Source organism: Eubalaena glacialis, chromosome 20 (genome assembly GCF_028564815.1).
Source record: "Eubalaena glacialis isolate mEubGla1 chromosome 20, mEubGla1.1.hap2.+ XY, whole genome shotgun sequence".
NCBI classification, from domain to species: domain Eukaryota; kingdom Metazoa; phylum Chordata; class Mammalia; order Artiodactyla; family Balaenidae; genus Eubalaena; species Eubalaena glacialis.
Window position 1 is genome coordinate 35,002,886 of NC_083735.1, and position 19,920 is coordinate 35,022,805.

Sequence of the window (19,920 nt, forward strand, 5' to 3'; positions counted from 1 at the left end):
ATGAACGTCGCCGGCTTTGTCTACCAAGAAGATCACCCTTTCTCCAAGAACTGTATCTCGCCCCTGTTGGAGGGAACTCTCCTCTCGCCAGTGCAACCACGCGGGTGTCAGTCACACAGGTCACAGTCCTGCCCCAGAATACACTACAGTGGAGGTCAGGAGACAGAACTGAACGCATGCTCTGCCGTGCCGCTAGTAATCACGCATCCAGCCACGTGAAAGCCTCCCCTTCCAAAGAATAAAGCTGAGCGGGGTTCCCACAAGGGCGGAGCAAGAAGCCCCCGAGCTCACCTCCTCCCACAGACACACAAAATTACAACCACTTACGAAAAAGACCAGAACCTATCAAAAGAGATCTTCTACAACTAAAGACATAAGGAACAGACCACAGTGAGATGGGTTTGAGGGCGGAGTCACGGTACAGCCAAGACCACACCCTGGGGTGGGCAACCCACAAACGGGAGAATAGTTACAACTGCAGAGGTTCTCCGCACGGAGTGAGGGGTCCGTGCCCCACATCTGGCTCCCAAGCTCAGGGGTCCTGCGTCGGGAAGATGAGCCCCCAGAATATTTAGCTTTGAAGGCCAGTGGGGCTGACTTTCAAGAGATTGCCCAGAGGGCTGTGGGAAAGAGACCTCACTCTTAAAGGGCACACACAGAATCTCACACGCTCTGGGACCCAAGACAGAAGCAGTAATTTGAAAGAAGCCAGGGTTAGACCCACCTGCTGATCTTGGAGAGCCCCTCAGAGAGGCAGGAGGCAACTGCAGCTCACCTTGGGGACACAGACACTGGCAGCAGCTATTTGGGGAGCTCGTTCTACCATGTGGACGCTGGTCTGGCGAGCACCTCTTGGAATCCTCCCTCTAACTTACTAGCCTCAGGACCCAGCCCCACCTCTACCCACCAACCTGAAGGAACCAGTACGGGGACACCTCAGGCCAAGCAACTAACTAGGTGGGGACACAGTCCCACCCACCAGCAGATAGGCTGCCTCAAGACCCTCGAGCCCACCACTGCCCCTGGACATGGCCTTGTCCACCAGAGGATCCAGGACCCAGCCACACACGCCAGTGCACGGGCACTAGACCCAGGAACCCCAGGGCCCTGCAGCCAGAGACCCCATGCCCCAGCTCCGCACACCAGTGAACAGGCACCAGCCCCAGAATCTCCTGGACCTTGACCCCACCCACCAGTGAGCCTGCTCTAGCCTTGGGACCAGCATCACCCACCAGCAGGCAGAGACATGCCCAAGGAAAACCTCAGCCCTGGAGCCTACAGACCCAGCCCACCCACCAGCTGGGCCCTGGCCCTACCTACCTTCAGGCCAACACCAGCTCTGAGACACACTGGGCCCCTCAGCCAGCTGCCCCAGGGTCCAGCCCCACTCACCAGCAGTCTGATACCAGCTCTGGCACCCCTGGGTCCTGCAGCTAGACCCCAGGACCTGGCTCTGCCCACCAGTGGGCCAGCACAAGCTCTGGGGCTCACCAGGAGTGAGGCTGCCAGCCACCTTGTGACTCAGGCCTACCAACCAGTGAGCAGCAACCTCTACACAAGGAGGGCCTGGCCAGCAACCAGACCAGGGGCCAGCCATGTCTACTAGACTGCCCACACCAGTCGGCCCACCACAAGAGGGGGACCCACAGTCCACAGAGGGGGCACCCCTAGAGCATCCAGCCCTGGTGACCAGAGGGGAGTGCGCTGCCAGGACACACAGGATGTCTCCTACAGAAGGCCACTTCTCCAAGGTCAGGAAATGTAACCAACTTAGATACACAGAAATGAAACCAGCAAATAAGGCAAAATGAGATGACAGAGGAACATGTTCCAAAGAAAGGAACAAGATAAAACCCCAGAAGGAGAACTAAGCAAAGTGGAGACAGGCAACCTACCTGAGAAAGAGTTCAGGGTAATGATTGTAAAGATGATCAAAGAACTTGGGAGAAGAATGGATGAACAGAGTGAGAAATTAGAAGTTTTTAATAAAGAGTTAGAAACTATAAAGAACAACCAAACAGAGATAAAGAATACAATAACTGAAATGAAAAAATACACTAGAAGGAATCAACAGTAGATTAAATGGTACAGAGGAACGGATGAGCGAGCTGGAAGACAGAGCAGTGGGAATCGCTGCTGCTGAGCAAAACAAGAAAAAAGAATAAAAAGAAATGAGGACAGTTCAAGAGACCTCGGGGACAACATCAAATGTGCTAACATTCACCTTATAGGGGTGCCAGAAGGAGAAGAGAGAAAGTGGAAAACAACATATTTGAATATATAATAGCTGAAAACTTCCCTAACCTGGGAAAGGAAATAGACTTCTTGGTTGAAAATCCACAGAGAGTCTGAAACCCAAAAAGGACCACACCAACACATTGTAATTAAAATGGCAAAAGTTAAAAATAAAGACAGAATATTAAAAGCAACAAGGGAAAAGCAACAAGTTACTTACAAAGAAGCTCCCATAAGGCTATCAGCTAACTTTTCAGCCAAGATATGGAAGCAACCTAGGTGTCCATCAACAGATAAATGGATAAAGAAGATGTGATATATATAAATGTATACACACACAATGGAATATTACTCAGCCATAAAAAAGAATGAAATTCTGCCATTTGCAGCAACATGAATGGACCTGGAGGGTATTATGCTTAGTGAAATAAGTCAGACAGAGAAAGACAAATACTGTGTTTCATCACTTATACGTGGATTCTAAAAAATAAAACAAATTAATGAATATTACAAAAAAGAAACAGACTCACAGATATAGAGAACAAACTAGTGTTTACTGTGGGGAGAGGGAAGGGGGGAGAGGCAAAATAGGGGTGGGGAATTAAGGGATACAAACTACTATGTATAAAATAAACAAGCTACAAGGATATATTGTACAGCACAGGGAATTACAGCCAACATTTCATAATAACTATTGATATACATGGAGTGTAATCTATAAAATTTTTGAATCATTATGTTGTACACCTGAGACTAATAAAATATTGTAAATCAATTACACCTCAATAAAAAAAGAATAAATATGATATGCAAAAACAATAAAGAGAAAGAAATGCAGAAAATGTCCTGGAGACAATTCTTCATCTTGAGGTGTCTCCTTGCCCTTTTCTCCTAAGCTGTTAGACTCACTGTCCCTTGCAGCCACTGGAGTGCTGACACAGTTAGAGAAAATGACATAGCCTAGCGGGCTAGTGTACAGAGTGCCCAGAAACACAGTGGGGCACTCCTACAGAACTGGGGACAGCAAGGCTTGCTCAGCATTGTAAGTCAGTGTAAAGCTACACTGTTACAACGTTTCTCTTGATTGTACCCTAATAGAATATGCTAATACATTAAGAAAAAACGGCCCAGCACAGGTGGAAATGGCAGGATTGTCCATCCCAGCACTGCATGTCTGTGTCTGGAGGTGGGTAGAAATAATCTAGAGCTACAGCCTAATTCTGCATTAATTCTGCATTAAAGCTGTTAATTCATGCATTAACAGCTATTTTAGTCTATCCAACTATATACAATTGCTATTTCATGCTCTGCAAAGGCTATTCTAAACATAGAAACAGACTCCATTCCACTCAAACTTCCAACATCATGTGTCAGTAGATAATCCTGTCACATGGGTCTCCTTCCACTTCCTAGGACTAAGCACACCACACTCACCTACACTGCACCCGTCCATCTTCCACAGAGGTCAGCGCTCCACATGTGCTTGGGTCTCAATTCTATCCCTCCCTGCTTTGCCTCAAGGACCTCACACTATTTATCATTCTATGTGTTATAAATCCAACCTTTCCTTCAACCACCAGAAAATGTAAACTCCATGAAGACAGGGCCCTTGTCCATTCTATATCCTACTGTATTTTTGATGCCTAGCACATAGCAGGTACTAAAAGTTATTTGTTGCAGGCAAGAATAAATAAATGAATAAGAGGTTAGAAATGAATAGTCTGTAAGAAATCTTCCAGTTCTGAAGTTCTATAATTCTACTTGCAGAAGATCAGGTGTATAATGGATTTCAGATTTAGGGTTAGAGGCTTTACCAAATTTCAATAATACTTTTCTAAATAAACATAATATAATTTTTCTTTATCCCTTCACTTTACTTCAGATAAATTCACTTTAAATTTTGAGCCTATCTTAAAGACGAAATAAATGAAATAGAAAATGTCAACAAATGATGCTTACTCTTCTTTCCATCCATATCTGCATGGATTTTCCGAGCCAAGAATCCACTTTTGTACACAGCAGCATTTGGGTCGTGAGGAATGTCCAAGAATGGGTTGGTAGTACTCCCAATACGGCTGATGGTCTTTGGATGTGTTCCATTAGCCTTCTCATCAGTACCTTCTGATGGAGACTTTTTTTTCTCTTCATCATCTCTAAAAGGATAAAACAAAGATTGAACACACAGGTTGAGTATCACAGTATTCAATGTGAACACTGTGAATAACACAATATTCAATGAACAGAGTTATTTGGTGTAATAAACTATCATATTTTCTAATGGTCTATCAGTCTTAATAACAACAACCATGATAAGAACAACTGTGGTTCACTGAACATCTCCTGTGTGCCAGGTATTAATGACCATGACAGTCTTGTAAGACTGACATTAGTATTCTATACCACAGGTAAGGAAATAGACTCAAAGTTTAAATAAATATGCCAAACCACAGACCTAGGAATTAAAGGAAGAAACAGTGAGGATATGACTGTAAAACTCTAAAGCCTCTGGTCTTTACACCTACTACAGAGACTTCATGTTTGTCTTCTTTCAAACAAGTACAAGTTCTTTGGCAGAGATCATGATTTTGATTTTGATTTCTGCATGACCTAGAATAGTACCAAGCATACAGAATACAGCAAGTACAGATTAAGTCCAGTAAACAATATTGGACTATATCTGCCAAATAGCCAGGTAATCTCTAATATCAAAACCTCAGGTAAAGCTACCAATTGGTTAGGATGGGGGTGCCACGCACAGTGCTTTGGCATCTTACAGCTACTACTTTCCCAATCGCCATTAAAGTTTGGAGCACCCTATCACTGACCGAGAAAACCCCTAATTGCCCAGCCCCCCTTTTGAATCCCCGTTCCTTCAAGCAGGGAAAGTTGAACTCTGAGGTTATAATGTACATTAAGTATGAAGGAGGTGGTCACATTCAGCTAATAAAGAGAGAAGATTAGAAGAAAGCTAATAAGCTCTGATATACTGCTGGAAAACACATAACCAGAATAAGAGCATTTGTCTTAGTTCTCCTGTTTTAATGTCCTGAATCATCTCTGGTTTCATTGTTTATTAAGCTTTGAATATTGAATCTTTTTATTAAAACTTCAACCAAAATAACCACCACCAAAATATATTTAAAGTAAACCACAAGCTTAACAATCATCAAAAGTGTTTATTTGGTTATCAGAGTAAAACAGACGTTTTTCCCATTGGTATTTTATAAATAATTGTGAGATATATGAAATAACACTGAACTCAGGCAACTATACCTTACTTTTAATTTTATTTTTAGATAATTTTGGATTTGCAAAGATAGTACAGAGTTCCCTTATGTTCATCATCCAGTTTCCCCAATGTAAACAACTTTTCTTTTGGCCGCATCATGTGTCATGTGGGACCTTAGTTTCGATCAAACCCGGGCCCCCTGCAGTGGAAGTGCAGAGTCCTAACCACTGGACTGCCAGGGAATTACCCCCAATGTTAACATCTTATAGAACCATAATAAAAGTGTCAAAATTAAGAAATTAACAATACAATACTAAGAAGTAAACTTCAGACTTTATTCAGATCTCACCCATTTTTTTTCACTAATGTTTTTTTCTTTTCCAGAATCCTATCCATGACCCCACAGTGCACTTGGCTGTCATGGCTCTTTAGTTGCCTCCAGACAGTGACAACTTTTAAGCCTTTACCTGTCCTTCATGACCTAGAAGGTACTAGCCAGTGATTCTGTAGGTTTGTTTGATGTCTTCTCATCATTAGATTGAGGTTATACATTCTCGGGGAGGATATCATGGGTGATACACCCTCTCAGTACACCAGATCAGGAGGTACGTGTTTTATTATTAGTGAGATGCACCTGGATCACTTGGTTAAGGTGGTTTCTGGCAAGTTTCCATACTGTAAAGTTACTATTTTCCTTTGTAAATGATTTGGGGGAGATATTTTGTGACTATGAAAATATCCTGTTTCTCTTTAAACTTCTGACCACTAATTTTAGCATTCATCTGTGGATTCTGACTAAGACAATTATACTGTAGTGATCTAATGGTGATTTTTTTTATTTCCCTAATTTCTTCTACATTACTCATTGGAATTCTTCTGTAAGTATGGACACATGGATATTTATTTTATTATTTGGATTGTAATCAAACACTACCATTATTTAATTTGTTGTTCAAATTTTTCCACCTTTGGTCATTGGGAGTTCTATCAAGTAGGCTTCTGTGTCCTTTCATCATGTCTCATCCTTTTCCCTTTTTGTTTTGTAAGTATTTCCTTTCTTTCAGGTACCACAAGATGCTACCTCCAAGCTCATCTTGTCTCAGCCCTGGAAGCAACTACTCTACAAGGAGTCCCAGTTCTATTATTGGAGAATGGTATTTAGAAACCAAATCCAGGTGCTAGGTGTGCCACTGCCTCTAGGCCCTCTCAACAGACACACCTAGGGAAATACATAGATATTGCATATATATATATATATATATGATCCAGCTATCCATCCCTCCCTCCCTTCCCATGAGTTCATACTGTTATCTCCAACCCAAGCCAGGAAGACAAAATTCATTCCAGCCTTTGCCTTTTGCTTATTTGTACTTCTTCAACAGTGAGAAACCTGGCTTTCTTACCTACAATATATTTATTTATATATATGTTCAACCCGAGTAAACAACGTGTTGTTTGTTATATATAACAACGTTTATGCAATTCATTTGGAAAACAAATTAATTTTGTATAGTCTGAAATATATCTTGCATTCCCCATACCGTGGCTAATATTTAAGAAGTGTACATACACAAAATGTACTCCTTGTGATGTACAATTCTATGGGAATACATAATGCATCATGTATCTACCACCACAATATCAAACAGAACAGTTCTGTAACCCCCAAATTCCCTCTGCTGCCTTCTTTTAGTCAATTACTCTCCCTGACCAATTCCTGGAAACTACTTGTCTCCCTTCCTTCCCAATAGTTTTGTCATTCTCAAAATGTCACATAAATGGTTTATTTTACTTGGCAAATCATATTTAAGATTCATCCATATTGTTGTGAGAATCAATAGTTTGTTCACTTTCATTGCTGAGTACTATTTTATTTTATGGACATACTAGTTTATTTATGCATTTACTTTCCCCTACCCCACACCTCCAGCTTTATTGAGGTAAAACTGATTTATTTATTGTAAGGTATTTTAAGTGTACAACCTGATGATTTGATATACACATACATCATGAAAGGTTCCCCAACATCGAGTTAACACATCCAACACCTCACATATTTATTTATATATTTATTTTTGGTAAGAAATTTAAGCTTTTCTCTCCTAGTAAATTTCAGTTATACAATGCACTGCTATCAACTGTAGTCACCATGTTTTACATTATTTCTTCAGACCTTATTAGTGTTGCAGCTGCAAGTTTGTACCCTCTGAACAACCTCTCCCTATTTCCCCCACACCATATGCCCTGGCAACCACTCTTCTACTCTCTGTTTCATTAAGTTAGACTTTTTAAAAAAAATCCACATATAAGTGATTCCATATGGTATTTATCTTTATCTGATTTATTTCACTTAACATAATGCCCTCCAGGTTCATCCATGTTGTCAAAAATGACAGGATTTCTTTCTTATTTTAGGGCTGTATAGTATACCAGTGTGTGTGTGTGTGTGTCTGTGTGTATGTGTGTGTGTATCATACCTTCTTTATCCATTCATCCACAGACGGACTTTAGGCTGTTTCCGTATTTGGCTATTGTAAATGATGCTGCTCTGAACATAGGAGTACAGATATCTCTGAAATAATTATTTCTTTCCTTTGGTTATATATCCAAAAGTAGGATCGCTGGAACATATGGTAGCTCTATTTTTAAGTTTCTGAGGAACATCCATAATGTTTTGCATAGCAGCTGTACCACTTTACATTTCCACCAACAGTGCACCAGGGTTCCCTTTTCTTCACATCCTTGCCAGCATTTGTAACCTCTTGTCTCTTTGATAATAGACATCCTAACAGGTATGAGGTGATATCTCAGGCGGTTGTGATTTGCATTTCCATGATTTGTGATGTTGACCACCTTTTCATATACCTGTTGACCTCTTTTATGTCTCTTTAGAAAAAAATGTCTACTTAGGTCCTTTCCAAATTTTTAAACTGAGTTATTTGATTTGATGCTAATGAACTGTGGGAATTCACTGTATATTTTGGATATTAACCTCTTGTCAGATATAGGATTTGCAAAAATTTTCTCTTACTCCATAGTTGCCTTTTCATTTTGTTGATGGTTTCCTTTGCTGTGCAGAGCTTTTTAGTTTAACATAGACCCACTTGTTTATTTTTGCTTTTGTTGCCAAATCAAAAAAATCACTGTCAAGACCAATGTCAAGAAGTTTCCTCCCTATGTTTTCTTTTAGTTTTATGGTTTCAGGTCTTATGTTCAAGGCTTTAATCCATTTTGAGTTGATTTTTGTGTTTGGTGTAAGATGAGGTCCACTTTTGTTCTTTCGCATGTAGATATCAATTTTCCTAACACCATTTATTGAAGGGACAATTCTTTCTCTTGTACATTCTTAGCTGCCTTGTGTGAGTTAATTTCTGGGCTATTGGGTTCCATTGACCTATGTGTCTGTTTTTATGTCAATACCATACTGTTTTGATTATTTTATAGTTTGAAAGGAATTGTGATGCATCCAGCTTTGTTCTTCTTTCTCAAGACTGCTTTGGCTATTTGGGGTCTTTTGTGGTTCCATGCAAATTTTAGCATTGTTCAATTCCTGTGAAAAATGCCATTGGAATTTTGATAAGGATTGCACTGAATCTTTAGATTGCTTTGAGTATTATGAACATTTAACAATACTAATTATTCAAATCCATTAGCACAGAATGTTTTTCATTTGTGTCCTCTTCAATTTCTTAATCAATGTCTTATAGATTTCAGTGTATAGACCTTTAAAATGTCTTATAGATTTCAGTGTATAGACCTCTGACCTCCTTGGTCAAATTTATTCCTAAGTATTTTGTTGTTTTTGATGTTATTGTAAAAATGATTGTTTTCTTAATTTCTATTTCTGATAGTTTATTGTTGGTATATGGAAATGTAACTGATTTTTGTATATTGATTTTATACTGTGCACTTCATTTATTAATTCTAATAGTTTTTTGGTGGACTATTTAGGGTTTTCTATACATAGTATCATTTCACCTGCAAATAAAGACAATTTTACTTTTTCCTTTTCAATTTGGATGCCTTTTATTTTTCTTGCCTAATTGCCATGTCATCCTTATACTGGTCTTGATTTTAGAGGGAATGCTTTTCAAGGTTGAGTATATGATGTTTGCTGTGGGCTTGTCACATATGGTCTTTATTATGTTAAGGTACATTTCCTCTATACTCAATTTTTTGAGAGTCTTCATTACAAATGGATGTTGAATTTTGTCAAATGCTTTTTCTGCATCTGTTGAGATTATATGATTTTTATCCTTCATTTTGTTAATGTGGTGTACCACATTTATAGATTTACAGATGTTGAACCACCCCTGCATCCCTGGAATAAATCACACTTGATCTTGACGTATGACGCTTTTAATGTGCTGTTGGACTCTGTTTGCTAGTATGTTGTTGAGGACTGTTTGCATCTATGTTCATCAGTGCTACTGGCCTGTGATGTTCCTTCCTTGAAGCATCCTTGTCTAGGGTTGGCGTCGGGGTGATGGTGGCCTCGCAGAATGAGTTTGGCAGAGTCCCTCCTTTTCATTGTACGGATAGTTTAAAGATTGGCATTCATTCTTCTTTGAATGTTTGCTAGAATTCACCAATGAAGCCATCTGGTCTTGGACTTTTATTTGTTGTTTTATTTGTTTATTTAATCAGTAATCAAATACCTGTCCAAGTAATTACTAGTAATTGGTCTCATCAGTTTTCCTGTTTTTTTTTTTTTTCATGATTCACTCTTGGTAGGTTGTATGTTTCTAGGAATTTATCCTTTTCTTCTACTTTGTCCAATCTGTTGTCATATAACAGTCTCTTATGATCCTTTGTATTTCTGTGGAATCAGTTAAATGTCTCCCATTTCATTTCTAATTTATCTGAGTTCTCTTTATTTGAGTCTCTATACTGGTTTGTTTAAAATGTTCTGCTGAGTTTTGGGGATGAAATTATGATTTTTCTCTCTATGAACATCAGGCAAAAGAAGTACAGTTACAGTGTCTAATATGGTAGCCACTGGCTACATATGGTTACTGAGAACTTAAAATGTGGGTAGTCCAAATTGAGATGTACAATAAATAAAAAAAATACACACCATATTTCAAAAGACTTAATACAAAAAAGGAAAATATTCCAATAATTTTTCTACCAAATACATATTGAAATGATAATATTCTGGATACACTGGGATAAGTTAAAAATACTTTATAAAATTAATTTTACCTTTTTTAAACTTTGATGATGTAGCTACTAAAATATTTTAAATTACATATGTGGCATGCATCACTTTTCTTTTAGAAAGGCTGTTGTTAAAGAGGCTTGTATATTCTAAGACATATTAAAACCAAAGACAAAAACAGAAGAACAATAACTGGAGAAACGTTCAACAAAGTACAGCTCAGTAAAACCCTGACAATAACTGAGGGCTGAAAATATTCAATCCTGCGAAACAAGTATTCTTCCAATTACAAAGGTTAATGAAATGACCATGTCACCTTACACTTAAATTCACTTTATTCTTTATTGTGTCATTAAATAGAATAGTATATTCTACTGAGATTCCAGACATCTTAACATCTTACAACCTACAAAAATCCCCAAAACATTCTTTAATCTGTCCACTGTGTAATCATGCATGAGTCACTGGGTGGTCAAAGTCCACAGCTTAAGATGCAGTTCATTTTGAGAACAACAAAAGCTCTGGTGCTATCAGCAGATAATCTTTCTATTTCTCTGTTCTTTCTAAAGATCAACTGTAAATCACGAATTTCCTATATCCTATGTTACTTATGACAGGTGTGTTTTTATTTCTAAACAAAAAAGATAGACAAGGAACCATACAAGTCCACTGGAGTCTTATATTTCACTGGAATTCCACAAAGAACGGAAAACAACTGCTTTTTTTTTGAATTTTATTTTATTTTATACAGCAGGTTCTTATTACTTATCTATTTTATACATATTAGTGTATATATGTCAATCCCAATCTCCCAATTCATCCCCCCACCCAGTTTCCCCCCTTGGTGTCCATACGTTTGTTCTCTATATCTGTGCCTCTATTTCCACCATGCAAACCAGTTCGTCTGTACCATTTTTTCAGATTCCACGTATATATGTTAATATACGATATTTGTCTCTTTCTGACTTACTTCACCCTGTTTGACAGGCTCTAGGTCCATCCACGTCTATACAAATGACCCAGTTTCGTTCCATTTTATGGCTGAGTAATACTCCATTGTATATATGTATCATATCTTCTTTATCCATTCATCTGTCGATGGGCATTTAGGTTGCTTCCATGACCTGGCTATTGTAAACAGTGCTGCAATGAACACTGTGGTGCATGTCTCTTTTTGAATAATGGTTTTCTCAGGGTATATGCCTAGTAGTGGGATTGTTGGGTCATATGGTAGTACTATTTTTCATTTTTTAAGGAATCTCCATACTGTTCTCCATAGTGGTTGTATCAATTTACATTCCCACCAACAGTGCAACAGGGTTCCCTTTTCACCACACTCTCTCCAGCATTTGTTGTTTGTAGATTTTCTGATGATGCCCATTCTAACTGGTGTGAGGTGATAACTCACTGTAGTTTTGAATTGCATTTCTTTAATAATTAGTGATGTTGAGCAGCTTTTCATGTGCTTCTTGGCCATCTGTATGTCTTCTTTGGAGAAATGTCTATTTAGGTCTTCTGCCCATTTTTGGATTGGGTTGTTTGTTTTTTTAATGTTGAGCTGCATAAGCTATTTACATATTTTGGAGATTATCCATTGTCCATTGATTTCTTTGCAAATATTTTCTCCCATTCTGAGTGTTGTCTTTTCATCTTGTTTATAGTTTCCATTGCTGTGCAAAAGCTTTGAAGTTTCGTTAGGTCCCATTTGTTTATTTTTGTTTTTATTTCCACTACTCTAGGAGGTGGGTCAAAAAAGATCTTGCTGTGATATATGTCAAAGAATGTTCTTCCTATGTTTTCCTCTAAGAGTTTTATAGTGTCTGGCCTTACATTTAGGTCTTTAATCCATTTGGAGAATATTTTTGTGTATGGAGTTAGGGAGTGTTCTAATTTCATTCTTTTACATGTAGCTGTCCAGTTTTCCCAGCACCAGTTATTGAAGAGGCTGTCTTTTCTTGACTGTATATCCTTGCCTCCTTTGTCATAGATCAGTTGGCCATAGGTGCGTGGGATTATCTCTGGGCTTTCTATCCTGTTCCATTGATCTATATTTCTGTTTTTGTGCCAGTACCATATTGTCTTGATTACTATAGCTTTGTAGTATAGTCTGAAATCAGGGCGTCTGCTTCCGCCAACTCTGTATTTTCCCTCAAGATTGCTTTCGCTATTTGGGGTCTTTTGTGTCTCCATACAAATTTTAAGATTTCTTGTGCTAGTTCTGTATAAAATGCAATAGGTAATTTGATAGGGATTGCACTGATTCTGTAGACTGCTTTGGATAGTATAGTCATTTTCACAATATTGATTCTTCCATTCCAAGAACATGGTATATATCTCCATCTGTTTTTGTCATCTTTGAGTTCTTTCATCAGTGTCTTATAGTTTTCTGAGTACAGGTCTTTTACCTCCTTAGGTAGGTTTATTCCTAGGCATTTTATTCTTTTTGTTGCAATGGTAAATGGGAGTGTTTCCTTAATTTCTCTTTCTGATTTTGCACCATTAGTGTATAGGAATGCAAGAGATTTCGGTGCATTAATTTTGTATCCTGCAACTTTACCAAATTCATTGATTAGCTCTAGTAGTTTTCTGGTGGCATCTTTAGAATTCTCTATGTATAGTATCATGTCATCTGCAAACAGTGACAGTTTTCCTTCTTCTTTTCCAATTTGTATTCCTTCTATTTCTTTTTCTTCTCTGATTGCTGTGGCTAGGACTTCCAAAACGATGTTGAATAATAGTGGCAAGGGTGGACATTCTTGTATTGTTCCTGATCTTAGAGGAAATGCTTTCAGTTTTTCACCATTGAGAAGGATGTTTGTTGTGGATTTGTCATATATGGCCTTTATTATGTTGAGGTAGGTTCCCTCTATGCCCACTTTCTGGAGAGTTTTTATCATAAATGGGTGTTGAATTTTGTCAAAAGCTTTTTCGGCATCTATTGAGATGATCATATGCTTTTTATTCTTTAATTTGTTAATATGGTGTATCACATTGATTGATTTGCATATATTGAAGAATCCTTGCATCCCTGGGATAAATCCCACTTGATCATGGTGTATCATCCTTTTAATGTGGTGTTGAATTCTGTTTGCTAGTATCTTGTTGAGGATTTTTGCATCTATATTCATCGATGATATTGATCTGTTATTTTCTTTTTTTGTAGTATCTTTGTCTGGTTTTGGTAACAGCGTGATGGTGGCCTCGTAGAAGGAGTTTGGGAGTGTTCCTTCCACTTCCATTTTTTGGAACAGTTTGAGAAAGATGGGTGTTAGCTCTTCTCTAAATGTTTGATAGAATTCACCTGTGAACCTACATGGTCCTGGACTTTTGTTTGTTGGAAGATTTTTAATCACAGTTTCAATGTCATTACTTCTGTTTGGTCTGTTCATATTTTCTATTTCTTCCTGGTTCAGTCTTGGAAGGTTATACCTTTCTAAGAATTTGTCCATTTCTTCCAGGTTGTCCATTTTATTGGCATATCGTTGCTTGTAGTAGTCTCTTATGATCCTTTGTATTTCTGCAGTGTCAGTTGTAACTTCTCCTTTTTCATTTCTAATTCTGTTGATTGGAGTCTTCTCCCTTTCTACCTTGATGAGTCTGGCTAAAGGTTTATCAATTTTGTTTATCTCCTAAAAGAACCGGCTTTTAGTTTTATTCATTTTTGCTATTGTTTTCTTCATTTCTATTTCATTTGTTTCGTAACATCTTTATTGGAGTATAATTCCCTTACAATGGTGTGTTAGTTTCTGCTTCATAACAAAGTGAATCAGTTATATGTATACATATATCCCCATATCTCCTCTCTCTTGCGTCTCCCTCCCACCTTTCCTATCCCACTCATCTAGGTGGTCACAAAGCACCGAGCTGATCTCCCTGTGCTATGTGGCTGCTTCCCACTAGCTATCTATTTTACATTTGGTAGTGTATATATGTCCATGTCACTCTCTCACTTCTTCCCAGCTTACCCTTTCCCCTCCCCATGTCCTAAAGTCCATTCTCTACATTTGCGTGTTTATTCCTGTCCTGCCTCTAGGTTCTTCAGAACAATTTTTTAAAGATTCCATATATATGTGTTAGCATACAGTATTTATTTTTCTCTTTCTGAGTTACTTCACTCTGTATGACAGACTCTAGGTCCAGCACCTCACTACAAATAACTAATTTCGTTTCTTTTTATGGCTGAGTAATATTCCATTGTGTATATGTACCACATCCTCTTTATCCATTCATCTGTCAACAGACACTTAGCTTGCTTCCATGTCCTGGCTATTGTAAAGAGAGCTGCAATGAACATTGTGGTACATGATTCTTTTTGAATTATGGTCTTCTCAGGGTATATGTCCAGTAGTGGGATTGCTGGGTCGTACGGTAGTTCTATTTTTAGTTTTTTAAGGAACCTCCATACTGTTTTCCATAGTGGCTGTATCAATTTACATTCCCACCAACAGTGCAAGAGAGTTCCGTTTTTTCCACATCCGCTTCAGCATTTATTGTTTGTAGGGTTTTTGATGATGGCCATTCTGACCGGTGTAAGGTGATACCTCATTGTAGTTCTGATTTGCATTTCTCTAATGATTAGTGATGTTGAGCATCCTTTATGTGTTTCTGGCAATCTGTACATATTCTTTGGAGAAATGTCTATTTAGGTCTTCTGCCCATTTTTGGATTGGGTTGTTTGTTTGATATTGAGCTTCATGAGCTGCTTGTAAATTCTGGAGATTAATCCTTTGTCAGTTGCTTCATTTACAAATACTTTCTCACATTCTGAAGGTTGTCTTTTTGTCTTGTTTATGTTTTCATTTGCTGTGCAGAAGCTTTTACGTTTCATTAGGTCCCTTTAGTTTATTTTTGATTTTATTTCCAGTTCTCTAGGAGGTGGGTCAAAAAGGATCTCACTGTGATTTATGTCATAGAGTGTTCTGCCTATGTTTTCCTCTAAGAGTTTTATAGTGTCTGGCCTTACATTTAGGTCTTTAATCCATTTGGAGTTTATTTTTGTGTATGGTGTTAGGGAGTGTTCTAATTTCATTCTTTTACATGTAGCTGTCCAGTTTTCCCAGCACCACTTATTGAAGAGGCTGTCTTTCCTCCATTGTATATTCTTGCTTCCTTTATCAAAAATAAGCTGACCATAAGTGCGTGGGTTTATCGCTGGGCTTTCTATCTTGTTCCATTGATCTATATTTCTGATTTTGTGCCAGTACCATACTGTCTTGATTACTGTAGCTTTGTAGTTTAGTCTGAAGTCCAGGAGCCTGATTCCTCCAGCTCCGTTTTTCTGTCTCAAGATTGCTTTGAGTACTCAGGGTCTTTTGTGTTTCCATACAAATTGTGAAATTTTTTGTTCTACTTCTGTGAAAAATGCCATTGGTGGTTTGATAGGGATTGCATTGAATCTGTAGATTGCTTTGGGTAGTATAGTCATTTTCACAATGTTCATTCTTCCAGTCCAAGAACATGGTATATCTCTCCATCTGTTTGTATCATCTTTAATTTCTTTCATCAGTGTCTTATAGTTTTCTGCACACAGGTCTTTTGTCTTTTTATGTAGGTTTATTCCTAGGTATTTTATTCTTTTGTTGCAATGGTAAATGGGAGTGTTTCCTTAATTTCTCTTTCAGAATTTTCATCATTAGTGTATTAGAATGCAAGAGATTTCTGTGCATTAATTTTGTATCCTGCAACTTTACCAAATTCATTGATTACCTCTAGTAGTTTTCTGGGAACATCTTTAGGATTCTCTATGTACAGTATCATGTCATCTGCAAACAGTGACACCTTTACTTCTTCTTTTCCAATTTGGATTCTTTTTATTTCTTTTTCTTCTCTGATTGCTGTGGCTAAAACTTCCAAAACGATGTTGAATAATAGTGGCAAGAGTGGACATTCTTGTCTTTTCCTGATCTTAGTGGAAATAGTTTCAGTTTTCACCACTGAGAACAATGTTTGCTGTGGGCTTGTCATATATGGCCTTTATTATGTTGAGGTAAGTTCCCTCTATGCCTACTTTTTGGAGGGTTTTTTAATCATAAATCGGTGTTGAAATTTGTTGAAAGGTTTTTCTGAATCTATTGAGATGATTATATGGTTTTCTCCTTCAATTTTTAATATGGTTTATCGCATTGAATAATCTGCATATACTGAGTAATCCTTGCATTCCTGGGATAAACCCCACTTGATCATGGTGTATGATCCTTTTAATGTGCTGTTGGATTCTGTTTGCTAGTATTTTGTTGAGGATTTTTTGCATCTATGTTCATCAGTGATATTGGCCTGTAGTTTTCTTTCATTGTGACATCTGTGCCTGGTTTTGGTATCAGGGTGATGGTGGCCTCGGAGATTGAGCTTGGGAGTGTTCCTCCCTCTGCTATATTTTGGAAGAGTTTTAGAAGGGTAGGTGTTAGCTCTTCTCTGAATGTTTGATAGAATTTGCCCATGAAGCCATCTGATCCTGGGCTTTTGTTTGTTGGAAGATCTTGAATCACAGTCTCAATTTCAGTGCTTGTGATTGGTCTGTTATATTTTCTATTTCTTCCTGGTTCAGTCTCGGAAGGTTGTGCTTTTCTAAGAATTTGTCCATTTCTTCCAGGTTGTCCAGTTTATTGGCATAGAGTTGATTGTAGTAATCTCTCATGATCCTTTGTATTTGTGGTGTCAGTTGTTACTTCTCCCTTTTCACTTGTAATTCTATTGATTTGTGTCTTCTCCCTTTTTTTCCTGATGAGTCTGGGTAATGGTTTATCAATTTTGTTTATCTTCTCAAAGAACCAGGTTCTAGTTTTATTGATCTTTACTATTGTTTCCTTCATTTCTTTTTCATTTATTTCTGACCTAGTCTTTATGATTTATTTCCTTCTGCTAACTTTGGGGTTTTTTTGTTCTTCTTTCTGTAAGTGCTTTAGGTGTAAGGTTAGGTGTTTTATTTGAGATTTTTCTTGTTTCTTGAGGTAGGATTGTATTGCTATAAACTTCCCTCTTAGAACTGCTTTTGCTGCATCCCATAGGTTTTGGGGCGTCGTGTTTTCATTGTCATTTGTTTCTAAGTATTTTTTGATTTCGTGTTTGATTTCTTCAGTAATCTCTTGGTTAGTTCTTAGTGTACTTTTTAGCCTCCATGTATTTGTATTTTTTACAGGTTTTTTCTGGTAATTGATATCTAGTCTCATAGCACCGTGGTTGAAAAGATATTTGATATAATTTCAATTTTCTTAAATTTACCAAGACTTGATTTGTGACCCAATATATGATCTATCCTGGAGAATGTTCCATGAGCAGTTGAGAAGAAAGTGTATTCTGTTGTTTTTCGATGGAATGTCCTATAAATATATATTAATCCATCTTGTTCAGTGTATCATTTAAAGCTTGTGTTTCCTTATTTATTTTCATTTTGGATGATCTGTCCATTGGTGAAAGTGGGGTGATAAAGTTCCCTACTATGTTTGTGTTACTGTCGATTTCCCCTTTTATGGCTGTTAGCATCGGCCTTATGTATTGAGGTGCTCCTTTGTTGGGTGCATAAATATTTACAATTGTTATATCTTCTTCTTGGATTGATCCCTTGATCATTATGTAGTGTCCTTCTTTGCCTCCTGTAATAGTCTTTATTTTAAACTCTATTTTGTCTGATATGAGAATTGCTACTCCAGCTTTCTTTTGATTTCGATTTGCATGGAATATCTTTTTCCTTCCCCTAACTTTCAGTCTGTATGTGTCCCCAGGTCTGAAGTGGGTCTCTTGTGGACAGCATATATATGGGTCTTGTTTTTGTATCCATTCAGCCAATCTATGTGTTTTGGTTGGAGCATTTAGTCCATTTACATTTAAGGTAGTTATCGATATGTATGTTCCTATTACCATTTTCTTAATTCTTTTGGAATTGTTATTGTAGGTGTTTTCCTTTTCTTGTGCTTCCTGCCTGGAGAAGTTCCTTTAGCATTTGTTGTAAAGCTGGATTGGTGGGGATGAATTCTCTTACCTTTTGCTTGTCTGTAAAGCTTTTAATTTTTCCGTCGAATCTGAATGAGAACCTTGCTGGGTAGAGTAATCTTGGTGGTAGGTTTTTCCCTTTAATCACTTTAAATATGTCCTGCCACTCCCTTCTGGCTTGCAGAGTTTCTGTTGGAAGATCAGCTGTTAACCTTATGGGGATTCCCTTGTATGTTATTTTGTTTTTTTTCCCTTGCTGCTTTTAATATTTTTTCTTTGTATTTAATTTTTGATTAGTAAATGCCTTCGTGTGTTTCTCCTTAGATTTATCCTGTATGGGACTCTGCACTTCCTGGACTTGACTGAATATTTCCTTTCCCATATTAGGGAAGTTTTCAACTATAATCTCTTCAAATATTTTCGCAGTCCCTTTCTTTATCTCTTCTTCTTCTAGGAGCCCTATAATTCGAATGTTGGTGGGTTTAATGTTGTCCCAGAGGTCTGTGAGACTGTCCTCAATTCTTTTCATTCTTTTTTCTGTATTCTGCTCTGCGGAAGTTATTTCCACTATTTTATCTTCCAGGTCACTTATCCGTTCTTCTGCCTCAGTTATTCTGCTATTGATTCCTTCTAGAGAATTTTTAATTTCATTGATTGTGTTGGTCATCATTGTTTATTTGCTCTTTAGTTCTTTTAGGCCCTTGTTAAACGTTTCTTGTATTTTCTCCATTCTATTTCCAAGATTTTGGATCATCTTTACTATCATTACTCTGAATTCTTTTTCAGGTAGACTGCCTATTTCCTCTTCATTTGTTTGGTCTGGTGAGTTTTTTCCTTGCTCCTTCAACTGCTGTGTGTTTCTCTGTCTTCTCATTTTGCTTACCTTACTGTGTTTGGGGTCTCCTTTTCACAGGCTGCAGGTTTGTACTTCCCGTTGTTTTTGGTGTCTGCCCCCAGTGGCTAACGTTGGTTCAGTGCGTTGTGTAGGCTTCCTGGTGGAGGGGACTGGTGCCTGTGTTCTGGTGGATGAGGTTGGATCTTGTCTTTCTGGTGGGCAGGACCGCATCTGGCGGTGTGTTTTGCGGTGTCTGTGCCCTTATTATAATTTTAGGCAGCCTCTCTGCTAATGGGTGGGGCTGTGTTCTTGTTTTGCTAGTTGTTTGGCATATGGTGTCCATCACTGTACCTTGCTGGTGGTAGAGTGCAGCTGGGTCTTAGCATTGAGATGGAGATCTCCAGGAGAGCTCTTGCCGTCTGATATTACGTGCAGCCAGGAGGTACCTGGTGGACCAATGTTCTGAACTTACCTCTCCCACCTCCCACCTTTCTTCTTTGATCCATTCATTGTTCAGGAGAGTGTTGTTAATTT

The 19,920-nt window shown here is 38.1% G+C and overlaps 1 protein-coding gene across 9 annotated transcripts in view; it reads right to left on the minus strand.

Moving 5' to 3' along the window:
- The window catches only part of PSD3 (pleckstrin and Sec7 domain containing 3), a 545,202-nt gene that overhangs the window by 99,779 nt on the left and 425,503 nt on the right, over positions 1-19,920 (minus strand). For all 9 annotated transcript variants that reach the window (XR_009698802.1, XR_009698803.1, XM_061177522.1 and 6 more), the window contains one exon: positions 4,195-4,388. Coding sequence is in view for 7 of the 9 variants with exons in the window: in XM_061177522.1 (XP_061033505.1) it covers positions 4,195-4,388 (194 nt within the window). In the remaining 2 variants the exon portion in view is untranslated. The remainder of the gene's footprint in view (positions 1-4,194; positions 4,389-19,920) is intronic.